At 46.9% G+C, this 23,454-nt stretch overlaps 1 protein-coding gene across 12 annotated transcripts in view; it reads left to right on the top strand.

Moving 5' to 3' along the window:
• LOC106604654 (catenin delta-1) overlaps positions 1 to 23,454 on the top strand; it is a 46,713-nt gene that overhangs the window by 19,338 nt on the left and 3,921 nt on the right. For 2 of the 12 annotated variants that reach the window (XM_014199518.3, XM_082975152.1), the window contains 20 exons: positions 5,468 to 5,614; positions 9,087 to 9,238; positions 11,364 to 11,432; positions 14,241 to 14,363; positions 14,471 to 14,724; positions 14,852 to 15,148; positions 15,246 to 15,480; positions 15,597 to 15,819; positions 16,322 to 16,514; positions 16,618 to 16,735; positions 16,835 to 16,991; positions 18,158 to 18,175; positions 18,590 to 18,658; positions 18,728 to 18,855; positions 18,990 to 19,140; positions 19,265 to 19,457; positions 19,590 to 19,789; positions 19,915 to 19,956; positions 20,046 to 20,122; positions 20,317 to 20,408. In XM_014199518.3, the coding sequence (XP_014054993.1) occupies positions 9,092 to 9,238; positions 11,364 to 11,432; positions 14,241 to 14,363; positions 14,471 to 14,724; positions 14,852 to 15,148; positions 15,246 to 15,480; positions 15,597 to 15,819; positions 16,322 to 16,514; positions 16,618 to 16,735; positions 16,835 to 16,991; positions 18,158 to 18,175; positions 18,590 to 18,658; positions 18,728 to 18,855; positions 18,990 to 19,140; positions 19,265 to 19,457; positions 19,590 to 19,789; positions 19,915 to 19,956; positions 20,046 to 20,122; positions 20,317 to 20,376 (2,754 nt within the window). In that variant the 5' untranslated portion in view covers positions 5,468 to 5,614; positions 9,087 to 9,091 and the 3' untranslated portion in view covers positions 20,377 to 20,408. The remainder of the gene's footprint in view (positions 1 to 5,467; positions 5,615 to 9,086; positions 9,239 to 11,363; positions 11,433 to 14,240; positions 14,364 to 14,470; positions 14,725 to 14,851; positions 15,149 to 15,245; positions 15,481 to 15,596; positions 15,820 to 16,321; positions 16,515 to 16,617; positions 16,736 to 16,834; positions 16,992 to 18,157; positions 18,176 to 18,589; positions 18,659 to 18,727; positions 18,856 to 18,989; positions 19,141 to 19,264; positions 19,458 to 19,589; positions 19,790 to 19,914; positions 19,957 to 20,045; positions 20,123 to 20,316; positions 20,409 to 23,454) is intronic. The other 10 variants (XM_082975151.1, XM_082975153.1, XM_082975158.1 and 7 more) reach the window with 7 other exon arrangements.

Raw genomic sequence — 23,454 nt, 5'->3', positions numbered from 1 at the left:
GCCCTTTTAACATTTACATTTAAGTCATTTAGCAGACGCTCTTATCCAGAGCGACTTACAAAATGGTGCATTCACCTTATGATATCCAGTGGAACAACCACTTTACAATAGTGCATCTAAATCTTTTAAGGGGGGGTTAGAAGGATTACTTTATCCTATCCTAGGTATTCCTTAAAGAGGTGGGGTTTCAGGTGTCTCCGGAAGGTGGTGATTGACTCCGCTGTCCTGGCGTCGTGAGTTTTTGCCTTCTCACAGATCGTTCACAGCTTTGGAAGTTACCTGTGGCGCTGATGTTTAGGCCGAGGTTTGTCGTTTTTTTGTTGTGTGCTCTAGGGCAACGGTGTCTACATGGAATTTATGGTCCTGGCGACTGGACCTTTTTTGGAACACCATTTTTGTCTTACTGAGATCTACGGTCAGGGCCCAGGTCTGACAGAATCTGTGCAGAAGATCTAGGGGCTGCGTAGGCCCTCCTTTGTTGGGGACAGAAGCACCAGATCATCAGCAAACAGTAGACGTTTGACTTCAGATTCTAGTAGGGTGAGGCCGGGTGCTGCAGACTGTTCTTGTGCCGTCCCCAACGCGTTGATATATGTTGAGGGTGGGGCTTAAGCTGCATCCCTGTCTCACCACCTGGTCCTATGGAAAGACATTTTATGTCATGTTTTTCTCCCAACACTACTTTCCATAGCAGGCCCTCATGCCAAATTGAATCAGCCTTTTTTTTTTTATGAAATGTTGAAGATTTTGCTGTTTTGTTTTGTCAGTTAGGGTGTGCAGGGTGAATACGTGGTCTGTCGTACGGTAATTTGTTAAAACTCTTGGTTGCGTTTTCCTTTTGGGTTAAATGGTGTCTGTTGTAAAATGTTTTGCAGCAGAATCTGCGTATTGATTACACCCCTGCCGTTTCTACTTGTAGAATCGCAATGCTCGTCAGTGGCCGAGAACTTGACTTTGAGCCAATCAGTGTATGCGCTGACAGAAGTGACAAGAAAGAGGGCACTTTTCTCAGTGTAATCCACTCCCTTTTCATCAATTGTTCGAACTACAACAAAGTTGCATATTTTTCCTAAAGCAGATCTTTACATCTAGCTAAGCAGTTTTGTCCTAGAAGAAGGAATTTTGTTAAGGTGTTAATGTGCACCTTTTCATAAGTTAGCTACCTAATGTTCGCTTTCTTACTGAGCCAGGAAGCACAGTGCACACAACACTAAATGCTCTACCAAGCTAGCTATCTATCAAGATGACGAAATCATTTCATTCACTCTCCATTATCCCATACGGCCATTTCTCTTGCCATCTAACGTTAGCTAAATGGTTAGTATAGCCATTTAGCACAACATAGCTAGCTAGCTAGCTAGCTACTCCATTGACTCTCGACAGCTAACAGGTAGCTGCTTTTTCTTTTTTTTACAAATCCATTGTGATTTAATGATGTTGCTAGTTATCTAGTTGTGGCAATCTGGTTAGTGTCAGCGGCTTATTACAAATTATAGCTAGCTAGCAACGTTAGTGTAGCTTGCCAGTTAGCGTACATTAGCTACAGCAGGCACAAGGCAAACAAGCTACTGCCGCCTTGAGTATTTAAAAGAAGCAAATCTGAGGTAAAACTGTTAACTGACGACTCTCTGGGTACAGGTGCTAAGTACCCATTTCCCGATGTGGCTGACCCTTAAACCACAGCTCTTACTCCTGATTTTCAGTAGCTGTTGAGAGAGGCAGTAGTATACCATGAGTCCTCTGTCTGTATGTGTCAGACCGAAAGAGACAAATGTGGTCACCTCCGTCTCTCCCCATGCCCCTCCCTAGCCAAACCGGTTTGACAGGTGTATGTCTGTGCTTGTTTGTGTGTGGAGCCTTGGTATAGTGACCTCTTTTTAAGCCAGGAACCAATGGGTGCATGAGATGTTTTATCAGCAGATAAGAGTAATTACTACTGTCTGAGCCTGTTTGTCTGGCTCTGATAATACTGCATGTTATCTATTCCGTTCTATTGTGTGCTCTGAAGAGGCTGGAACGAAGAACAGTGAGGGAGAGGGATGAAAGAGGGGGATAGAAGGATGGACAGAGATTGGTAGAGAAAAAGGAGCGAAGGGGCTTAAGGCGAGGTTGGGAGAGTGAGCGAGAAATGGGCTGGGGGAGGGACGGCCAGTACTGGAGGGTATTAAACAAAGGAGAGGCGAGATGGATCCTGGGAGTTGGTGTTCTTGTCTCTCTGCTGACGGTGTGTTTCGTCTGGCCCAGACAAGAGCTGCAGTCTCAACTGATCCACAGCTACTGTACTGTTAAAGCTAGTGTAATATAGGTGTGTGTATTGTCTGGCTGGATAGCCATTGGGCTGTTTCACCAAATGAACAGAGGTCACGTGCAGATGTTACTGCGGGTGTAGCGAAATGTTTGTGTTCCTAGCTCCAACAGTGCATTAGTATCTAAAAACAATTCACAACAATACACACAAATATAAAAGTAAATGAATGGAATTAAGAAATAAATTAGTGATGCACCGATATGACATTTTTGGCCGGTACGATATCCAATAGTTTCCTTGCCAAAAAACCTGATACTGATATTTAAAAGTTTTGCGGCCTTTTTACGCATTCTATTACAGTTAAATAGTTAGACCGCTGCGTCTGTGTGTGTGTTAAGGCACTGCATCTCAGTGCAAGAGGCGTCACTACAGTCCCTGGTTCAAATCCAGGCTATCACAGCCGGCCGTGATTGGGAGTCCCATAGGGAGGCGCACAATTGGCCCATCATCGTCCGGGTTTGGACAGGGTAGGCGTCATTGTAATTAAGTGGACTTTGCAGTTAGCCTACAAAATAAAAGTATGTCATTGGCAGTGATGCAAATGAATACAAATAGTAGATTTATGCTGTAATTGAATAGATCATGCTAAACGAGGTTGGGATGTTATATAAAAATCAACAAAAGGGGCTCCCGGGTGGCACAGCGGTCTAAGGTACTGCATCGCAGTGCTAGCTGTGCCACCAGAGACTCTGGGTTCGAGCCCAGGCTCTGTCGCCGCGACCGGGACGTCCATGGGGCGACGCACAATTTGCCCAGCGTCGTCCGGGTAAGGGAGGGTTTGGCCGGCAGGGATATCTTTGTCTCATCGCTCACTAGCGACTCCTGTGGCGCGCCGGGCACAGTGCACGCTGACCAGGTCGCCACATTGGTGCGGCTGGCTTCTGGGTTGGATGTGCATTGTGTCAAGAAGCAGTGCGGCTTGGTTGGGTTGTGTTTCGGAGGATGCATGGCTCTCAACCGTCACCTCTCCCGAGTCCGTATGGGAGTTGCAGCGATGAGACAAGACTGTAACTACCAATTGGATACCACGAAATTGGGGGGAAAAAGGGGGAAAACAAAAAATCAACAAAAGATTATTTGTTAATTTGACAAATCTGTTGAAATCGCACTTGATGTATGATACTTTGAAATTGCATTGGAGCATACTTATTTCACTGTACAGCCTTACCTATGGATTGTTGGTCATTGACATGGGGTATGTCTACTCAGTGACACCCAAAGAAAATTCGCATGGTAGCTCTTATGAAACAACTGTGAATTGAGTCACGTTTATTGTCAACCTACGTGTATTGAACACTATTCCCGAAGAAAAACGATACTGCGTGGATGTTTGAGTCTGATAACTCTGAGGACATTGGGGGAAAATATATTGGGTATTGAGTAGACTGTTAGCCCATTTTATTGATCTCCAATCCTTAGTTAAAACTGTACAGTGCAATATGAATGTCAATACACACAATAGGCTGACTGGGGAGGCGATTTCACAGTCGCAGTCCTGTGATAAGAGCTACAACGCTAATATTTGCGTAAACTCTTCACAGTTGTGTTCTGTGGGTGTCACAGACTGATACCCCATGTCATTGCTTCACATTCCAACCTTGTTTAACATTATCTAGTCTAAATATGGCATGATTCCACCAATGGTAACCTTCTACATCACTTTCAAAGATCTACTTTTATTTTGAAGGCTAACCGCAAAGTCCACTATTGTGCCTTATCCTTATTGTGGCTAGCTACACAACCCGAACAGGTCGAGCCTCACTAGCCAGATGACGCTAGCTGGCTGCTTATAACGTTAGCTTTGGGCAACAGGGTTAAGTAGCTGGCGAGCTATTTATTTTCATGAACTGAAGTTCAATTTCGATAGGCGAACAAGTGGTTACCTAGCTAATACTTGCTCACAAGGATTCCTAAATCATTGCTAAGAATAGTGAAAATGACTGCAGTTTCTACTGGCCATTGTTTTCAGGCTGGTTGTATTGGCGCTAGGTACCTCAGCTAGCTACCCCAGAAGTTGCGGTCGAACAAATGATGTGGTATTATAAACACAGTTTGTGGCCGGTGTTTGCTGACTTTTTTGTACAGCTTTGACAGTGCTACTGATAGTAGTGTGGAGCTTGGCTTGCATGTGCAAATTCAGAACACACAACATTCTATAATAGAACTGTTTATTCAACGTTTCAAATTTAAAGCTTATTTAACGCGTCAAAGTGTTATTTGACATATCTTTTGACACACAAAGACCCAAACGGCGTTCCATAGTATGTCGTGAAAGCTAATAGCAGTGACGCTATTACTGTGTGACTCCGGTAGGGCAACATCTGAACAATAGCGCACTTGGTAACGTTAGTGTGTACCGATGCTTGACCAGTCGCGAAAGCCAACATCACCCACGACAGAGAACAGTTGATTGTCAAGTGCAATGAATTCCATTATCTTGGCGTTGATGGATTTCACCTTTTTGAGTCGTCTCGCTGAAATGTTGTTACTCTTTCAAATAACTGCTTGACTTGTTAACTGCTTGATCCACACAGCAGACATTGTGGGCTAGGTTAGGAATGCTGTGTTGCACGTATAGCACAATTTTACGTGGCGTCATTACGTTCTATAGGTATGCACGCCAACTTTGACAAAGGTTTTTCACATCGCTGTTAAACTAGACATATCGGCCGATATGTTTACCAATATAGCATGCATTTTTAATATAAATATTAGATCACAGTGGCATTGGCTAAAAATACAGTAGAATACAGTATATAAATATGAGATGACTAAAGCAATATGTAAATTATTATTAAAGTGACTAGTGTTCCAATATTACAGTGGCCAGTGATTCCAAGTCTATGTATATAGGGCAGCAGCCTCTAAGGTGCAGGGTTGCATAACCGGGTGGAAGCCGGCTAGTGATGGTTATTTAAGTCTGATGGCCTTGATAAAGCTGTTTTTCAGTCTCTCGGTGCAGCTTTGATGCACCTGTACTGACCTCGCCTTCTGGATGATGGCGGAGTGAACAGGAGTTTATTTGTATTATTTTCTCAGCAGCACTTGTGTTCAACTCTACATACTCAAGTGTTTAGCGATCATCGTCCTGCATTCGTAAACTTTTAAATATGCATTTTCACTCTTGCATTCTTTGTTTCTCTCTGTCCCCCTCTGCAGTACCTTTTGCCTTGTCCATCCTCTTTCTTGGCCTTGTGGTTTGGCAAACTTAATCTGCTCCACCCATGAGCCCCTGCAACTAGGGCTCAGCCTTTGACCTTGGCCTGACCTCTCACCTCTTCTCCAAAGCCACGCCCCTTGGTGAAGGTGTGTATCTCTGCTTTTTTGCTCTTCTTTTTAGTGTTGCACAGTATACTGAAACCTCTCTACGTTTTCCATTAAAAAAAAAAACCTGTTGGTTACTGGAATTTGTTACGTTCAGTACTTCTGTCAAAGGTGATTCATGTGAGTCTGTTTCAGTGCAGCCCCTTTATAGCGCACAGAGCAATGTACCTGCTCCACTTACTCATTCATTGCTAGAGCTGTCTGGCCTGCTTTGTTAGCACCCCACGCATGCTGCACAGAAGTTAACACACTTGAATAATGCAACACGAAATGTTGAAAATGTTCATTACTGGTCGCAATACCACGTCCATTCAGGCGAGAATACTTTACAATGCAAGATGATACCAGTAGCTTCCAGCTTTAATTCTACTAGGCTAACTTTCTCTGCTAGCTTACAGCTGACGCAAACATCAATTCACTGACGTATTACTTTGTGATAATATGCAAAGCTGATTTGTCACCAAAAATGTAATTAATTCACTTATTCTCCCACCCATCTGGGTTCCACTAGATTCAGAGTCATATTCTCCCTCACAAATTACATCATTACTTTATTATAAAATTGTTTCTTCTATACAAATGTTGTTGATCAGTTGCCAATAAAAATTCCTCTGTAGCCCCATGAAATCAGCTAAAATAAGCTCAACTCTGTGCATGCACACACTCCTGTTGAATAATATGCAATCAACTGTATTGTGAATAGATCGAGGCAACATCTTGATTTACCCAGTTTATCAATAGAGATTTACCATTCAAATTATTACCATTGTTTAGTAGTTCGTTTTTTTTTTTTTACCAAAGTCAAATTGATTATAATTGATTCATTAATGCATACATGGCTGTCTTTAAACTATTGACTTAACATTTTTCAATTGTGATGATATTGAACTCAAAAGATGCCCAGTGATTGAACAGAGCAGTAGCTGAGTTTCTCTCTGGCTCAAGTGCCGTTCTGTGACTGGCTCATACATTGTTTTGGAATCAAGCATAGTGATGGTATTGGGTGTAGTGATAATAAACCTGGTATTGAAGTTAAAGTTCTGTTTATCATGACTACATATCTTTGACAGCTGGTCAAACCTTAGGGATTTCATGATGAGATTTGAGGCTTCCTGCTCTTTGCTTTAGTGCTGTTCATACTACTATGGAAGGTGTGTGTGTGTGTGGGGTTCTCTTTATTGTGTGTGTGTGTGTAAGTAACGTGGCTCTCTGTAGAGTGTAGGAAAATCTGGAGACTGCCTAAACATATCTTCATACCGTCCTTCTCTCATCCCGGAAGTTACGGTATTACTGGCTTAGTACTCAAGGGGGTGCCAAAAAACACGGTGTGTATTGCAGAATGCTAACAAAATGACCAAGTAGTAGTGAATTTCCATGGAGGCTACTAGCTAAATATGGCAATGAGTGCAAATGAAAATAAACTAAAGTGATACATATGTAGGTAGGACCTACCGAATGTTATTTTTGGTGAGTTTACAAGGACTTTTATTAGCGAAGGTAAAATATTTTTCTTTTTAAATTGACGCATACGTGTCTGCCTGGAGTCGCTAGGGCATCGGACCTGCCTGCTCTGCTCAGAGAGGAGGGAGGAGCAGACGTGTCTGCCTGGAGTCGCTAGGGCATCGGACCTGCCTGCTCTGCTCAGAGAGGAGGGAGGAGCAGACGTGTCTGCCTGGAGTCGCTAGGGCATCGGACCTGCCTGCTCTGCTCAGAGAGGAGGGAGGAGCAGACGTGTCTGCCTGGAGTCGCTAGGGCATCGGACCTGCCTGCTCTGCTCAGGGAGGAGCAGACGTGTCTGCCTGGAGTCGCTAGGGCATCGGACCTGCCTGCTCTGCTCAGAGAGGAGGGAGGAGCAGACGTGTCTGCCTGGAGTCGCTAGGGCATCGGACCTGCCTGCTCTGCTCAGAGAGGAGGGAGGAGCATACGTGTCTGCCTGGAGTCGCTAGGGCATCGGACCTGCCTGCTCTGCTCAGAGAGGAGGGAGGAGCATACGTGTCTGCCTGGAGTCGCTAGGGCATCGGACCTGCCTGCTCTGCTCAGAGAGGAGGGAGGAGCAGACGTGTCTGCCTGGAGTCGCTAGGGCATCGGACCTGCCTGCTCTGCTCAGAGAGGAGGGAGGAGCATACGTGTCTGCCTGGAGTCGCTAGGGCATCGGACCTGCCTGCTCTGCTCAGAGAGGAGGGAGGAGCAGACGGGCGGAGAATGGAGATGAAAGAAAATGAAGATATCAGTGGCAGATGTACAAATAACTCATCCAGAGGGCTTTAACTTCTCAAACACGGCAGAAAGCTAGCACACTATGATGACCCGTCACCTTATTAATGAATCCACTTAATTAGATAACAGCAAGTTAAACTTAGGGGTCGCGTTAACGCCGAACTCTGTTTTTCACACAGGAAAAAGGAATGCATAAGAAATATCTTATCATTTCTGTTCCGTATCACTCATTTTGCGCTCCAGTTGCACTTCTCTACTCGGATGAATTCACCAACCGCCATTCTATCATTCTCTGTGTAGCTTCTTTTTTCGGTGTAGCCAGCCTACTTTTCACCAGTAAAATACAAGCTTCATTTTAAGTATGCCATTAGAATGTAGCCAGCTATATTTCCTATGATAAACATTAGAAATATGGCCATGCATAGTTTTTTGCTAAAAAGACCTTTGCTTTTTCATTGTCAGCTCATTTACTTGTGTGGCTGCCAGCCAAATAGTTGCACTTCTGTTGTCCTCTGAAAATGAAGCTATTTTCTGCCGAATGTGTTGCGCGTCCCTGATCACTCTATTGAAGCATAACGCCGACTTTCAAATCTAAAATGCGACCCCCGTGTCAATACACAGCTCGACTCAACTCCTTCCGCTTTTCCCCGTTGTGCTATTTACAAACAACCGCTGTTCTGGGGAACTACGGTGAGCTTCATAATGTGACAGGTGACATGAAGAACTCAATCTGCTTTATCTCCTAACGAATTGCACAAGTTGACTGCAGGTATTTACTTAAAAAGTAGTTACAAATATAAAAATGTATTGAGAAACTTTAAAGAAATAGTTTTGACGATATTGAGAAATACCCCGGTATACTGCCCAAGCCTACTAGTGTGTATGGAGCAGTGTGTGTGTGCTCTCTCTCTCTGTAGAGTGTATGGAACAGTGTGTGTGTGTGTGCTCTCTCTGTAGAGTGTATGGAACACTGTGTGTGTGTGTGTGCTCTCTCTGTAGAGTGTATGGAACAGTGTGTGTGTGTGTGTGTGTGCTCTCTCTGTAGAGTGTATGGAACAGTGTGTGTGTGTGTGTGTGCTCTCTCTGTAGAGTGTATGGAACAGTGTGTGTGTGTGTGTGTGTGCTCTCTCTAGAGTGTATGGAACAGTGTGTGTGTGCTCTCTCTAGAGTGTATGGAACAGTGTGTGTGTGCTCTCTCTGTAGAGTGTATGGAACAGTGTGTGTGCTCTCTCTGTAGAGTGTATGGAACAGTGTGAGAGCGCTGCTGCTCTCCTGGAGTCGGTGAGGGAGCAGGAGGTGCAGTTTGAACAGCTGACCAGAGCGCTGGAGGAGGAGAGGAGGAGAGTGGGCCTGCTCAGCCCCCCGTCCGGCCCCCTCCCCCACACACAGGTAACAGCCCAGCCCCCATCCACGTCTCCCCAGGGCCGTTTCTAGATGCAGGCGAAAAGACCAGTCATCCCCCATCTTTCCTTCAATCCATCCCTCCATCATCCAGTGATTGCTGTTATCACCCTCCATCCATCGCATCCAATCCCATAATCCATCCCTCCGTTCCCCCACTGGCGCCGTGAGTTGTGTGGTACCTGTGCGTTGCATTTCAGCCCTTATCCTTTAACACACTACTGTGTGTGTGTGTGTGTGTGTGTGTGTGTGTGTGTGTGTGTGTGTGTGTGTGTGTGTGTGTGTGTGTGTGTGTGTGTGTGTGTGTGTGTGTGTGTGTGTGTGTGTGTGTGTGTGTGGGGGGGGGGGGGGGGACATCTCTACAGCTTTAACAGGCCATGCGTTTTCCATCACGTCCCTCTGCATAACGCCGTCACTCACCACCACACTTACTGCACCCCCACACATTCACAGAAAACCTTCATACCACCCTTACATACCTTTGCAGGCCTCTGTCATGTAATTACAGCTATTCTCATCTTTGCCCCAGCATGTCGTGGTCAAAACTGCACCAGAAATGCAGCAGTCAGTTCTCATGCATGCAGCCTCATCCTACCACTAAGATCACTCTAAACGAGACACCGTATCAACTGAAAGAGGATCTGCTTCAAGAACTCCTAATATAATTATGTCCTATGTTATGTAATCATGTGTTTGTCCACAGCAGTGAAGTCGCTACGCTTTATCATGAATTTAGAGGCGTGATGGGATGTAGAGAAGTCCCCTTTTTTTCCTGAGTAAACGCAGACTGATTGGGAAGATGAAGGGGTTGCCTTTAAAAAAAAAACAGTTTTATCATCCTAGCAGGGCTAATTGGTTTAAGGTTTTCCGGTCATTCTCCTCTACCATGCTTAGTCTCAGTGTGTTATGCAATGTTTCATGACTGTCACTGGGTGGGTTTTGCCTCTTCCGGTTCAGGTGTCTTTTGTTTATCTACTTTGACTTCCAAGTTTTAAGTATAATTCCACGTTTGGACAAAAACTTGGTGCTTAACACACTTACTGTTAACTAGTTAAGATAACAGCTTTAGAATGTGAAGGGAAATGTGCATTTCCTCCTGTAACAGTGGATGAACAGGCCTGACCCCTTGAGGACAGAGTAGGAACTACACACAGCTATAGCACAGATGGAACAATGAGGCAGATATTTCATCGGATGTATAAATATGAAGCATCCTCTTGGAGTTTCCACTCACTACCAAATAAGGTGGTGAGGAAAAGCCCAGTGGCCGGCAGTGGGATGGAGCAAGATGGATTCTGGCCGGCATTTTGCTAATTTTCTCTTTTGAAACTTATAGTTTTCTGTTTCCACAACTAGCATCTGTTACAAACCGTTGACTAAGTTTGAGTGCGAGGGAGAATTGAGTTACTGCACAAGCACACTTCAGAGTAGCTGTTGTCCAACAGAAATATGCAAACGCATGCTAGAACGAGCCAATAGGATCTCACTAGCTTGTGCTTGGCTCTGCCCAACTCCTTACCCACTGATTAATTTGCTCCCATTGGAAACAACACTGGGCTCTTTCTTGGGTTAGTTATAAACAAAGGAGTGAGTCTGCACTACAGCCATGGACCCACCTCTTTTTGTGTCATTCATCCATCCATCCTTCATTGAAGTGATCTAACATGAAATGGTGGTGAAAGAATCAATGGTTGGGTCATTGATTACCTCAAAGGAAGGGGAGACATTTTCAAAGTATTCAAATGTGGCCGATGACTGAGGTTATTGAGAGAACAGGGTCTCTTTGGTTGTCATGACGCCAGCAGTGTTCGAGGTGTTGTAGCCTAGACTACAACCCAGTTGGATCCTCTATAATGTCTCTGAAGACGCCTGTGGATATGAGTGTTCTCTTGGTACAACCCAGTTGGATCCTCTATAATGTCTCTGAAGACGCCTGTGGATATGAGTGTTCTCTTGGTACAACCCAGTTGGATCCTCTATAATGTCTCTGAAGACGCCTGTGGATATGAGTGTTCTCTTGGTACAACCCAGTTGGATCCTCTATAATGTCTCTGAAGACGCCTGTGGATATGAGTGTTCACTTGGTTGACGGTTTCTCTCTCCTCCTCCTCAGAACGGGCGTCTGGGGGATGCAGACATAGAACGACTGAAACTGAGCGAGGGATACATTAACGGGACACAGGTGTGTGACGCTCTGTGTGTGTGTGACGCTCTGTGTGTGTGTGTGACGCTCTGTGTGTGTGTGTGACGCTCTGTGTGTGTGTGTGACGCTCTGTGTGTGTGTGTGTGTGACGCTCTGTGTGTGTGTGTGACGCTCTGTGTGTGTGTGTGTGTGACGCTCTGTGTGTGTGTGTGTGTGACGCTCTGTGTGTGTGTGTGTGACGCTCTGTGTGTGTGTGTGACGCTCTGTGTGTGTGTGTGACGCTCTGTGTGTGTGTGTGACGCTCTGTGTGTGTGTGTGACGCTCTGTGTGTGTGTGTGACGCTCTGTGTGTGTGTGTGTGACGCTCTGTGTGTGTGTGTGTGTGTGACGCTCTGTGTGTGTGTGTGTGTGTGACGCTCTGTGTGTGTGTGACGCTCTGTGTGTGTGTGACGCTCTGTGTGTGTGTGACGCTCTGTGTGTGTGTGACGCTCTGTGTGTGTGTGACGCTCTGTGTGTGTGTGACGCTCTGTGTGTGTGTGACGCTCTGTGTGTGTGTGACGCTCTGTGTGTGTGTGACGCTCTGTGTGTGTGTGACGCTCTGTGTGTGTGTGACGCTCTGTGTGTGTGTGACGCTCTGTGTGTGTGTGACGCTCTGTGTGTGTGTGACGCTCTGTGTGTGTGTGTGACGCTCTGTGTGTGTGTGTGACGCTCTGTGTGCGTGTGTGACGCTCTGTGTGCGTGTGTGACGCTCTGTGTGCGTGTGTGACGCTCTGTGTGCGTGTGTGACGCTCTGTGTGCGTGTGTGACGCTCTGTGTGCGTGTGTGACGCTCTGTGTGCGTGTGTGACGCTCTGTGTGTGTGTGTGACGCTCTGTGTGTGTGTGTGACGCTCTGTGTGTGTGTGTGACGCTCTGTGTGTGTGTGTGACGCTCTGTGTGTGTGTGACGCTCTGTGACGTGTGTGTGTGTGTGTGTGTGTGTGTGTGTGTGACGCTGTGTGTGTGTGACGCTGTGTGTGTGTGACGCTCTGTGTGTGTGTGTGTGTGTGTGTGTGACGCTCTGTGTGTGTGTGTGTGTGACGCTCTGTGTGTGTGTGTGTGTGTGACGCTCTGTGTGTGTGTGTGTGTGTGTGACGCTCTGTGTGTGTGTGTGTGTGTGAGACGCTCTGTGTGTGTGTGTGTGTGTGACGCTCTGTGTGTGTGTGTGACGCTCTGTGTGTGTGTGTGTGTGTGACGCTCTGTGTGTGTGTGTGTGTGTGTGACGCTCTGTGTGTGTGTGTGTGTGTGTGACGCTCTGTGTGTGTGTGTGTGTGTGACGCTCTGTGTGTGTGTGTGTGTGTGACGCTCTGTGTGTGTGTGTGTGTGACGCTCTGTGTGTGTGTGTGTGTGACGCTCTGTGTGTGTGTGTGTGTGTGACGCTCTGTGTGTGTGTGTGTGTGTGTGTGTGACGCTCTGTGTGTGTGTGTGTGTGTGTGTGTGACGCTCTGTGTGTGTGTGTGTGTGTGTGTGTGACGCTCTGTGTGTGTGTGTGTGACGCTCTGTGTGTGTGTGTGTGACGCTCTGTGTGTGTGTGTGTGACGCTCTGTGTGTGTGTGTGTGACGCTCTGTGTGTGACGCTCTGTGTGTGTGTGTGTGACGCTCTGTGTGTGTGTGTGTGACGCTCTGTGTGTGTGTGTGTGACGCTCTGTGTGTGTGTGTGACGCTCTGTGTGGTGTGTGACGCTCTGTGTGTGTGTGACGCTCTGTGTGTGTGTGACGTGTGTGTGTGACGCTCTGTGTGTGACGCTCTGTGTGTGACGCTCTGTGTGTGACGCTCTGTGTGTGTGTGTGTGTGTGACACGCTCTGTGTGTGTGTGTGTGTGTGACACGCTCTGTGTGTGTGTGTGTGTGTGACACGCTCTGTGTGTGTGTGTGTGTGTGTGTGACACGCTCTGTGTGTGTGTGTGTGTGACACGCTCTGTGTGTGTGTGTGTGTGTGACACGCTCTGTGTGTGTGACACGCTCTGTGTGTGTGTGACACGCTCTGTGTGTGTGTGACACGCTCTGTGTGTGTGTGACACGCTCTGTGTGTGTGTGACACGCTCTGTGTGTGTGTGACACGCTCTGTGTGTGTGTGACACGCTCTGTGTGTGTGTGTGACACGCTCTGTGTGTGTGTGACACGCTCTGTGTGTGTGTGACACGCTCTGTGTGTGTGTGACACGCTCTGTGTGTGTGTGACACGCTCTGTGTGTGTGTGACACGCTCTGTGTGTGTGTGACACGCTCTGTGTGTGTGTGACACGCTCTGTGTGTGTGTGACACGCTCTGTGTGTGTGTGACACGCTCTGTGTGTGTGTGACACGCTCTGTGTGTGTGTGACACGCTCTGTGTGTGTGTGACACGCTCTGTGTGTGTGTGTGTGACACGCTCTGTGTGTGTGTGTGTGTGTGACACGCTCTGTGTGTGTGTGTGTGTGTGACACGCTCTGTGTGTGTGTGTGTGTGTGTGACGCTCTGTGTGTGTGTGTGTGTGTGACGCTCTGTGTGTGTGTGTGTGTGTGTGACGCTCTGTGTGTGTGTGTGTGTGTGTGACGCTCTGTGTGTGTGTGTGTGTGTGACGCTCTCTGTGTGTGTGTGTGTGTGTGACGCTCTGTGTGTGTGACGTGTGTGTGTGTGTGTGACGCTGTGTGTGTGTGTGTGTGTGTGTGTGTGACGCTCTGTGTGTGTGTGTGTGTGGTGTGGTGACGCTCTGTGTGTGTGTGTGACGCTCTGTGTGTGACACGCTCTGTGTGTGTGTGTGTGTGGGACACGCTCTGTGTGTGTGTGTGACGCTCTGTGTGTGTGTGTGTGTGTGTGACGCTCTGTGTTAACAGTACAGGATGGTGGACCCAGCGCATGGCGCTCTAGACGAGAGCTACACACCAGAATGTGATTCCCAGGAGGTACATTCCGCCTTCTCAGACGATGGAACCAATGGACGGCGGGCAGGGAACGCGGTATAAACACAGTTACATATAAGTTACAGTACAAGAATTTCCTCCATGGATGACAAACGATTATCTACAACTTCCTGTCTCATGGTGATGTACTTCCTCTTCTGCAGATGGTGATCACCTCACGTACTGTCCTGCCCTCTGATTCGATGTCCATTGACGGGGGAGTGTCTGTCTCGGGCATGGGTGGTTACAGTGCCACTCTGGACCGTTCCTACAGGCAGGGTGGAGGGGGAGACTACCCCACAGTCCCCAGGAACTACCACTACGGTCCCGCGGGGGGTTACGACGACTACAGGAGCGCCCCGCCTTCTGAGGCCTACGCTAGCCTGAGCAGAGGCACATGCATGGACGACCGCTACAGGTCAGACCACTGCCACTGTCGTTAAAGTTTGTGAAAACGCCGAAGAGCACTGTAAAGAAAGAAAAATGCTAGTATTCCTTTGAAGATTTCCCATCTTTGGTATAATTGATCTTCTGTCTCTCTCCAGACCTGCGGATGGGTACAGGACCCTTGACTCTGGGTACCGTGCCCCCAGTAGACAGCAGCTGGACCCCTACGCAGCCCAGCCCCAGGTGGGGCGAGGGGTGATGGGCATGGGAAGTGCCCTGGAGCTGGCGGGCATGCGCTACGCCCACCAGGGCCACTATGGCATGGAGGATGACCAGAGGAGTCTGGGATATGATGATGTGGAGTACAGTATGGCTCCTCCCACCATGCATCCAGGATATGGGACGATGCCGCGACTAGGCCCAGGCCCAGGAGGACTGGACAGACGCAGGCTCAGGTAGACACACACCACTCGGATATGTATGTACACCATACTCCGATACAACACACACACACCAATTAATTTGCATCTGATTTGTCCAATTGTCCCTTAGGAGTTGTGAGGACACTTTGGAAGGGGACATGGGAGGAGTCGACACCTACACCTGGGGCGTCAACATGGAGAGAGGAAGTATGGCGTCATTGGACAGCACCCTGAGGAAGGGTCCGCCCACTTCCTGGAGACAGCCGGAGCTTCCTGAGGTCATCGCCATGTTGAACTACAGGCTGGACCCGGTCAAAACCAACGCTGCTGCCTTCCTCCAGCACCTCACCTTCAAGAACGACAAGGTAACACACACACACACACACAAACCTTGTATTGAAATGATGGATATTACAAGTGTTAAAGTACTGCTGTCAGTGTTTAAGGATGGGTTTGGTGTGTGACCATGTTGGTTGTGTAGGTGAAATCGGAGGTGCGTCGTTTAAAGGGGATCCCTTCTCTGGTCTCGTTGCTGGACAACCCCAAGAGGGATGTACACCACTCGGCCTGCGGGGCGCTCAAGAACATCTCGTACGGACCAGACCACGACAACAAGATCGCCATCAAGAACTGTGACGGCATCCCAGCCTTAGTCCGGCTACTGAGGAAGGCCAGAGACCAAGACCTCACCGACACCATTACAGGTAATACTACTGTTCAGTCCCTCCAAGATTTCAAAGGGATTTTTTGTGTGCTGTTATGCTGGCAAAAATGCTTGCTTTTGCTGCGGCAATTCTGTAATTTTGCATGGCAATATGTAATAATTTTTACCAATTTGTCGTGAAAATGCACCGACGGGAAAGTTTGACGTGCGGCTTGATTGAACCATACACGGCGATTTTTGCGGTGAAGAGTTGAAATTACGAGCACTCTTTGTGTACTACGGTGATGGCTCCGTTTTGTGTTGAAATTGAGATTTGACTTCTTTTATGTGGAATTAGCCCTCATAATAGGCAGGAATTAGATTTTGCCCCAAAATTGTAATCATGGAATTCTGGAGGGGCTGACCGTTATAACTATTACAGTACTGGTTATGGGACAGTAAAACATTACCGTGTAGTATTCCTACTATAATTCCTTATTATTGGTCCCAATCAGAGAACTGATTCATGAAGATGATGGACGCATCTCCCTCTTCTTCCTCAGGCACTTTGTGGAACCTATCGTCTCACGACTCGGTGAAGATGGAGATCGTGGACCACGCGTTACACGCCCTCTCAGACGAGGTGATGGTGCCGCACTCTGGCTGGGAGAGGGGGATTGACGGAGGGGAGGAGAGCCTCAAACCACGCCACCTGGAGTGGGAGACGGCCCTCACCAACACAGCTGGCTGTCTGAGGTACGTGGAGGGAGAGGACCGCAGGAGATGAATGGACAAAGGGACTATGTATTGGGGATGTTGAACCCTAAACATTGTATCTATATATTTTTGTTTTGTCTAGAAACGTGAGCTCAGAACGTAGTGAGGCCAGGCGGAAGCTGAGAGAGTGTGCGGGATTGGTGGACTCGCTGATGTACATTGTCCAATCACAGATCAACCGTAAAGATGTGGACAACAAGGTGTTTAACCCAACTCGTAGCTTCTAATCGATTGCTGATGAATTTTACATACTTGAGTAATGACACTTTAAAACCTCCCATCTCCCTGTCTCTGTGCAGTTGGTGGAGAACAGTGTTTGTCTGCTGAGGAATCTGTCCTATCAGGTTCACCGAGAGGTTCCCGGCTGCGAGCGCTACCAGGAGGCCGCACCCCTAAACCAGGGCCCTGCCCCCGGCTCCAACAAGGCCGGCTGCTTCGGCTCACGGAAGGGCAAAGGTCGGTAACCGGCCTGTAACCCCAAAAGGTCGATGTCCGCTCCCCCCCCCGGAAATCTTATTAGCATAATAAACACATCTGTTTAAGCTAGAGAGATCTGTTTTTTTTTTGTTGCATTGGATGCGTCTCAGAGCTAGAGCTTGTCAGACCATGAGACATCCCGAAAATCGGTCTTATCACAAAATCGTCTGTAGCATCCAAACCCCCACAAGCGTCTTGGGACTCGTCTGAAGTCAGTCGGTACAGAAGATCTGTCAAATTCTGTCTGTAGCGTCCAACAGTTTAAAGGTGAGACTCTCATGAAAATGTTTTTTGCTCTAGGACGCCCACAGGCCTCGAGACCCCCAGTACCACTCAAAAATGGACGGCAGTATATATGGAGACTGTTTAATGAAAGAAAATGGGGGTTTAAATACACTATTTTTCATGGTTCGGGCTAGGCCCCTTCGTTCCAGTGAAGGGAAATCTTAACGATACAGCATACGATATTCTAGATGGTTCTGTGCTTCCAACTTTGTGGCTACAGTTTGGGGAAGGCCCTTTCCTGTTTCAGCATGACAATGCCCCTGTGCACAAAGCGAGGTCCGTACTGAAATGGTTTGTCGATTTGTGTGGAACAACTTGACTGGTCTACACAGAGCCCTGACCTCAACTCCATCAAACACCTTTGAGATTAATTGGAATGCCCAACATCAGTGCCCGACCTCACTAATGATCTTGTGGCTGAACGGAAGCAAGACCCCGCAGTAATGTTCCAACATCTAGTGCAAAGCCTTCCCAAAAGAGTAAAGGGGGGACCAACTCCATATTAATGCCCATGATTTTGGAATGAGATGTTCGAAGAGCAGGGCTTATGGGTTAAAGGTCATAGTTCTCTGTGTCTAGAGGTAGAAGGTTTCCCTTAACTCCAGATCTAGGATCAGATCACCCTCTCCCCAGTCCTCACTCATTAAAAGGGGTGCGAGATTTAGACTGACCTTAGATCTGTGGTTAGTGGAAACATAATCCTACTTTGTGTATGTGATGATTGGGTGCCATGGGCTGGGTTTTGCTCTTGTGAATCTGATGTGCTTGTTGGTGGCTGGGTTACTATTTCAGTTTTTCACTCTCTCCTTCCCTCCCTCTGTCCTCCGCCCATCCTCTTCTTGTGTTCCTGTCCTGTTTAGATGAGTGGTTTTCCAAAGGTAAGATTCTCTTCAGCTGCGTTTATGCAGGTTGCCCGATTCTGATCTTGTTTTTCACTAATTGGTCTTTTGACCAATCACAGTGCTGAAAAATATCTGCTGTGATTGGTCAAAAATATCAGAATTGGGCTGCCGTAAACGCAGCCTTCTTGGTGTTCTATTGTACTGTGGCGAAATAAGGGCTTTTCCTAACGCTGGCTGGTCTTAACATTGCCTTTACTGTAAATGGGACGTGACAGAGTGCATGCTGTTCAACTAGTGCATGATAACATGTCATTCTGAGGAGACTGCCTCTATTAGAAAGGGCTGTGGTGGAACAGATTCAAATGCGCATTAAAATGTATTTTTACATCTACCTCAATCAGAATGAGCTCTAGATCGTTTTGACCGCTCCTCATCATCCTCTCTCTCCAGGTAAGAAGGATGCGGATGACGGGAGTGTGGACCAGGTTGATATTCCAAAGAGGACGATGCCTGCCAAAGGTAAGTCAAAACGCCATACGAAAACGCAGTGGACACAGAACCAGTTACTGAAATCCCTCTTCCTACCAGGCTATGAGCTGCTGTTCCAGCCAGAGGTGGTGCGTGTGTACACGTCGCTGCTGAGAGAGAGCCAGAACCCCTCAGTGCTGGAAGCCGCAGCCGGGGCTGTACAGAACCTGTGTGCCGGACGCTGGACTGTGAGTGGACAGCCTCTGACCTCTCACCCCTTTCCCTGAATCTCCTCGTCTTGCCTATCATGTTCTGATCCATAGCATTACCCCAATGACGTTGGTCGCAGATGACTCCCTCTCCCTCCCTCTCTGTCCCTCAGTATGGTCGCTATATCCGGGCCACGGTGCGTCTGGAGAAGGGCCTGCCCATGATGGCAGAGCTGCTGGCTCATGGGAACGACCGCGTGGTCAGAGCCATGTCGGGAGCCCTGAGGAACCTGGCCATCGACAACCGCAACCGCGAGCTGCTCGGTAAGTTGGTGTATCAGATATCGTGTGTTATCACAACTTCATGAGGAAATACCTTTTCCATCAGCAGATAGATCATTTTTTTACCCCAGATGCTCTAAAGAGTGGATGTATTGTCCTCCCATAGGTAAGCACGCTGTGCCCCACCTGGTGGCAGACCTGCCGGGTGGCCAGAGCCAGTCGGCACGACCTCTGTCTGAGGAGACAGTGGTGTCTGTACTGAGCACGCTCACTGAGGTGCTGGGCAACAGCCTGGAGGCCGCCAAGACCCTCAGGGCCTCCCAAGGCATCGAGAGACTGGTACTCATCAACAAGGATGGGTGAGAGCGTGTGTATGCGTGTGGAACTGGACAGCTCGTTAACAAGTTATATTGTTGCCGTTTGTTTGTGACTGATGGGTCAGTGTTCATACAGTACATGTCTAACGGTGTGTATGTCTATTGGTCCTGCAGTAAGCGGTCTGAGCGGGAGGTGCGCGGGGCAGGCCAGGTGTTACAGCTGGTCTGGGGGCACAAGGATCTGCGGCGCCCCCTGGAGAAGGACGGCTGGAAGAAGACCGACTTCATGGTGAACCTCAACCCCCCCGCCAACGGCCCCTCTACACGCACCAATGGGACCTACGAGGACACTACTATGCCACTGCTAGAAAGAGGTGACACTTGGAAGAGAGTTGTATTTGCATCAGACTTGCACCTTAACAGGAAGTTAAAGCTAGACATAAAATGTAGGAATTTTAGGGAAGCGAACAGAATGTAATGGCTTTTTTTTTTTCGACAGGGGAGAAGAGGGACATGATTCCACTGGATGACCTAGGGCCTGGTGAGTATCCATAAAAACCCTGACAAAGCTAAGCCCAGCTAATACTTTATTTTTATCAGTGATTTATGCTCTTCCTCCCTATGTCTTAGAAGCCTACTCTACACTGGACCAGAGGGAGAGGAGACACACTCTGGACAACTCCCTCAACGCCACAGACACTTTACAGGTAAGACACACCCCTGCCCTGTACACATTGTTTCTTTAACTTAAACACACTTGCCTTTTAACCTGTTCTCTCTCCTTCACACCTTTTAAAAAACGTCTCTATTTTCTTTTGGTTGACGATCACCGTCTCTACTCACGGTATCTTTCTCACTTTCACAATCTCCCGCTCTTTCTGTCTTTCTCGTTCTGTCTCAGCGTGGGGTGTATGGAGGCAGAAAGGGTTCACTGCCTCTGTTGGACTCCTACGATGGTTAGCCCCCCTCTCCCTCTCTGCATGTAACAGCATGGTACGTTTCACCTCTTGTCCTGCATGGACTCTATCGCCATCCTTTGTCTCTGATACCTATTACCTATCTCTGCTGTAACACTGTGTCAGTATTGTGTTATTTCAGTACCTTGGTTTTGTAGACAGTATAGTGCGCAGTGAAAACTGATTGAAGTTCAGCGGTATGAATACTCTAGTAGTATACAATACCATCAGTGTTTCCCCTAGTTCAAGAAAAATGTAATTCTCTGTAATTGTATACATTGTTCCATGGCGCTGAGAGAGAATATTGCTGTGTGAAAGTTAATTTCCTATTTCCAATTTTGCCATGGCCATTTGTGTTCTTATGCTCAAGCATAACAAAACCAATGGGCATGTGCCCTGTCAGTAATCCAGCAATGCCAAAACAATATCCCTGACCTCTACCCCATCGAGCACCTTTTGGATGAATTGGAACGCCGACTGCGAGCCAGGCCTAATCGTCCATCAGTGCCCGATTTCCCCTAATGCTCTTGTGGCTGAATGGAAGCAAGTCCCTGCAGCAATGTTCCAACATTTAGTGGAAAGCTTTCCCAGAAGGGTGCAGGCTGTTACAGCATCAAGGGGGACCAACTCCATATTAATGCCCATAATTTTGGAATGAAATATTCGACGAGCAGGTTTCCATATATATATATATATATATATATATATATATATATATATATATATATATATATATATATATATATATTACACACACACAGTTGAAGTCGGAAGTTTACATACACTTAGGTTGGAGTCATTAACTCGTTTTTCAACCACTCCACAAATTTCTTGTTAACAAACTATAGTTTCGGCAAGTAGGTTAGGGCATGCACTTCGTGCATGACACAAGTCATTTTTCCAACAATTGCTAGCTGACAGATTATTTCACTTATAATTCACTGTATCACAATTCCAGTGGGTCAGAAGTGTACATACACTAAGTTGACTGTGCCTTGAAACAGCTTGGAAAATTCCAGAAAATGTCATTTCTTTAGAAGCTTCTGATAGGCTAATTGACATCATTTGAGTCAATTGGAGGTGTACCTGTGGACGTATTTCAAGGCCTACCTTCAAACTCAGTGCCTCTTTGCTTGACATTATGGGAAAATCAAAAGAAATCAGCTGCTTTCTGTCTCCCAGAGATGAATGTGCAAATTAATCACAGAACAACAGCCAAGGACCTTGTGAAGATGCTTGAGGAAACGGTACAAAAGTATCTGTATCCACAGTAAAACAAGTCCAATATCGACATAACCTGAAAGGCCACTCAGCAAGGAAGAAGCCACAAAAAAAACAGACTACGGTTTGCAACTGCATGTGGGGACTAAGATCGTACTTTTTGGATAAATGTCCACTGGTCTGATGAAACAAAAATGGAACTGTTTGGCCATAATGACCATCGTTATGTTTGGAGGAAAAAGGGGGGGGCTTGCAAGCCGAAGAACACCATCCCAACTGTGAAGCACGGGGGTGGCAGCATCATGTTGTGGGGGTGCTTTGCTACAGGAGGGACTGGTGTAGTTCACAAAATAGATGGCATCATGAGGCAGGAAAATTATGTGGATATATTGAAGCAACATCAAGACATCAGTCAGGAAGTACAAGCTTGGTCGCAAATGGGTCTTCCAAATGGACAATGACCCCCAAGCATACTTCCAAAGTTGTTGCAAAATGGCTTAAGGACAACAAAGTCAAGGTTTTGGAGTGGCCATCACAAAGCCCTGACCTCAATCCTATAGAATATTTGTGGGCAGAACTGAAAAAGCGTGTGCGAGCAAGGAGGGCTACAGACCTGACTCAGTTACACCAGCTCTGTCAGGAGGAATGGGCCAAAATTCACCCAACTTATTTTGGGAAGCTTGTGGAAGGCTACCAAAAACGTTTGACCCAAGTTAAACAATTTAAAGGCAATGCTACCAAATACTAATTGAGTGGATGTAAACTTCTGACCCACTGGGAATGTGATGAAAGAAATAAAAGCGGAAATGAATCATTCTCTCCTATTATTCTGACATTTCACATTCTTCAAATAAAGTGGTGATCCTAACTGGCCTAAGACGGTGCAATTTTACTAGGATTAAATGTCAGGAATTGTGAAACTGAGTTTAAATGTATTTGGCTAAGGTGTATGTAAACTTCTGACTTCAACTGTACATGCATACAGTGGCAAAGTTTGTGAACCCTTTGGAAATACCTGAATTTCTGCATAAATTGGTCATCTGATCTTCATCTAGGTCACAACAATAGACAGTCTGCTTAAACTAACACACAAACAATTTTATGTTTTCATGTCTTTATTGAACACACCGTGTAAACATTCACAGTGCAGGGTGGGAAAAGTATGAACCCTTGGATTTAACTGGTTGACCCTCCTTTGGCAGCAATAACGTCAACCTGACGTTTTCTGTCGTTGCAGATCAGACCTGCAACAACGGTCAGGATGATTTTTGAACCATTCCTCTTTACAAAACCGTTTCAGTTCAGCAATATTCTTGGTATGTCTGTGAACTGTTCTCTTGAGGTCATGCCACACTATCTCAATTGGGTTGAGGTCAGAACTCTGACTGGGCCACTCTAGAAGGCGTATTTTCTTCTGTTGAAGCCATTCTGTTGATTTACTTCTGTGTTTTGGGGCGTTGTCCTGTTGCATCACCCAACTTCTGTTGAGCTTCAATTGGCGGACAGATGGCCTAACGTTCTCCTGCAAAATGTCTTGATGAACTTGGGAATTCATTTTTCCGTCAACGATAGCAAGCTGTCCAGGCCCTGCAGTAGCAAAGCATTCCCAACCATGATGCTCCCTCCACCATAATTTACAGTTGGGATGAGGTTTTGATGTTGGTGTGCTGTGCTTTTTGTTTTTCTGCTCCACACTTAGTGTTATGCATTCCTTCCAAACAGCTCTTTATAGTTTCATCTGTCCAAAGAATATTTTGCCAGTAGCGCTGCGGAACATCAAGGTGCCCTTTTTTGTTAACTTCAGACATGTAGCAATGTTTTTTTTGGACAGCAGTGGCTTCTTCCGTGGTGTCCTCCCATGA

The sequence above is a fragment of the Salmo salar genome, chromosome 05, assembly GCF_965601325.2.
Source record: "Salmo salar chromosome 05, fSalSal1, whole genome shotgun sequence".
NCBI lineage: Eukaryota > Metazoa > Chordata > Actinopteri > Salmoniformes > Salmonidae > Salmo > Salmo salar.
This window is presented reverse-complemented; position numbering and strand designations above follow the sequence as displayed.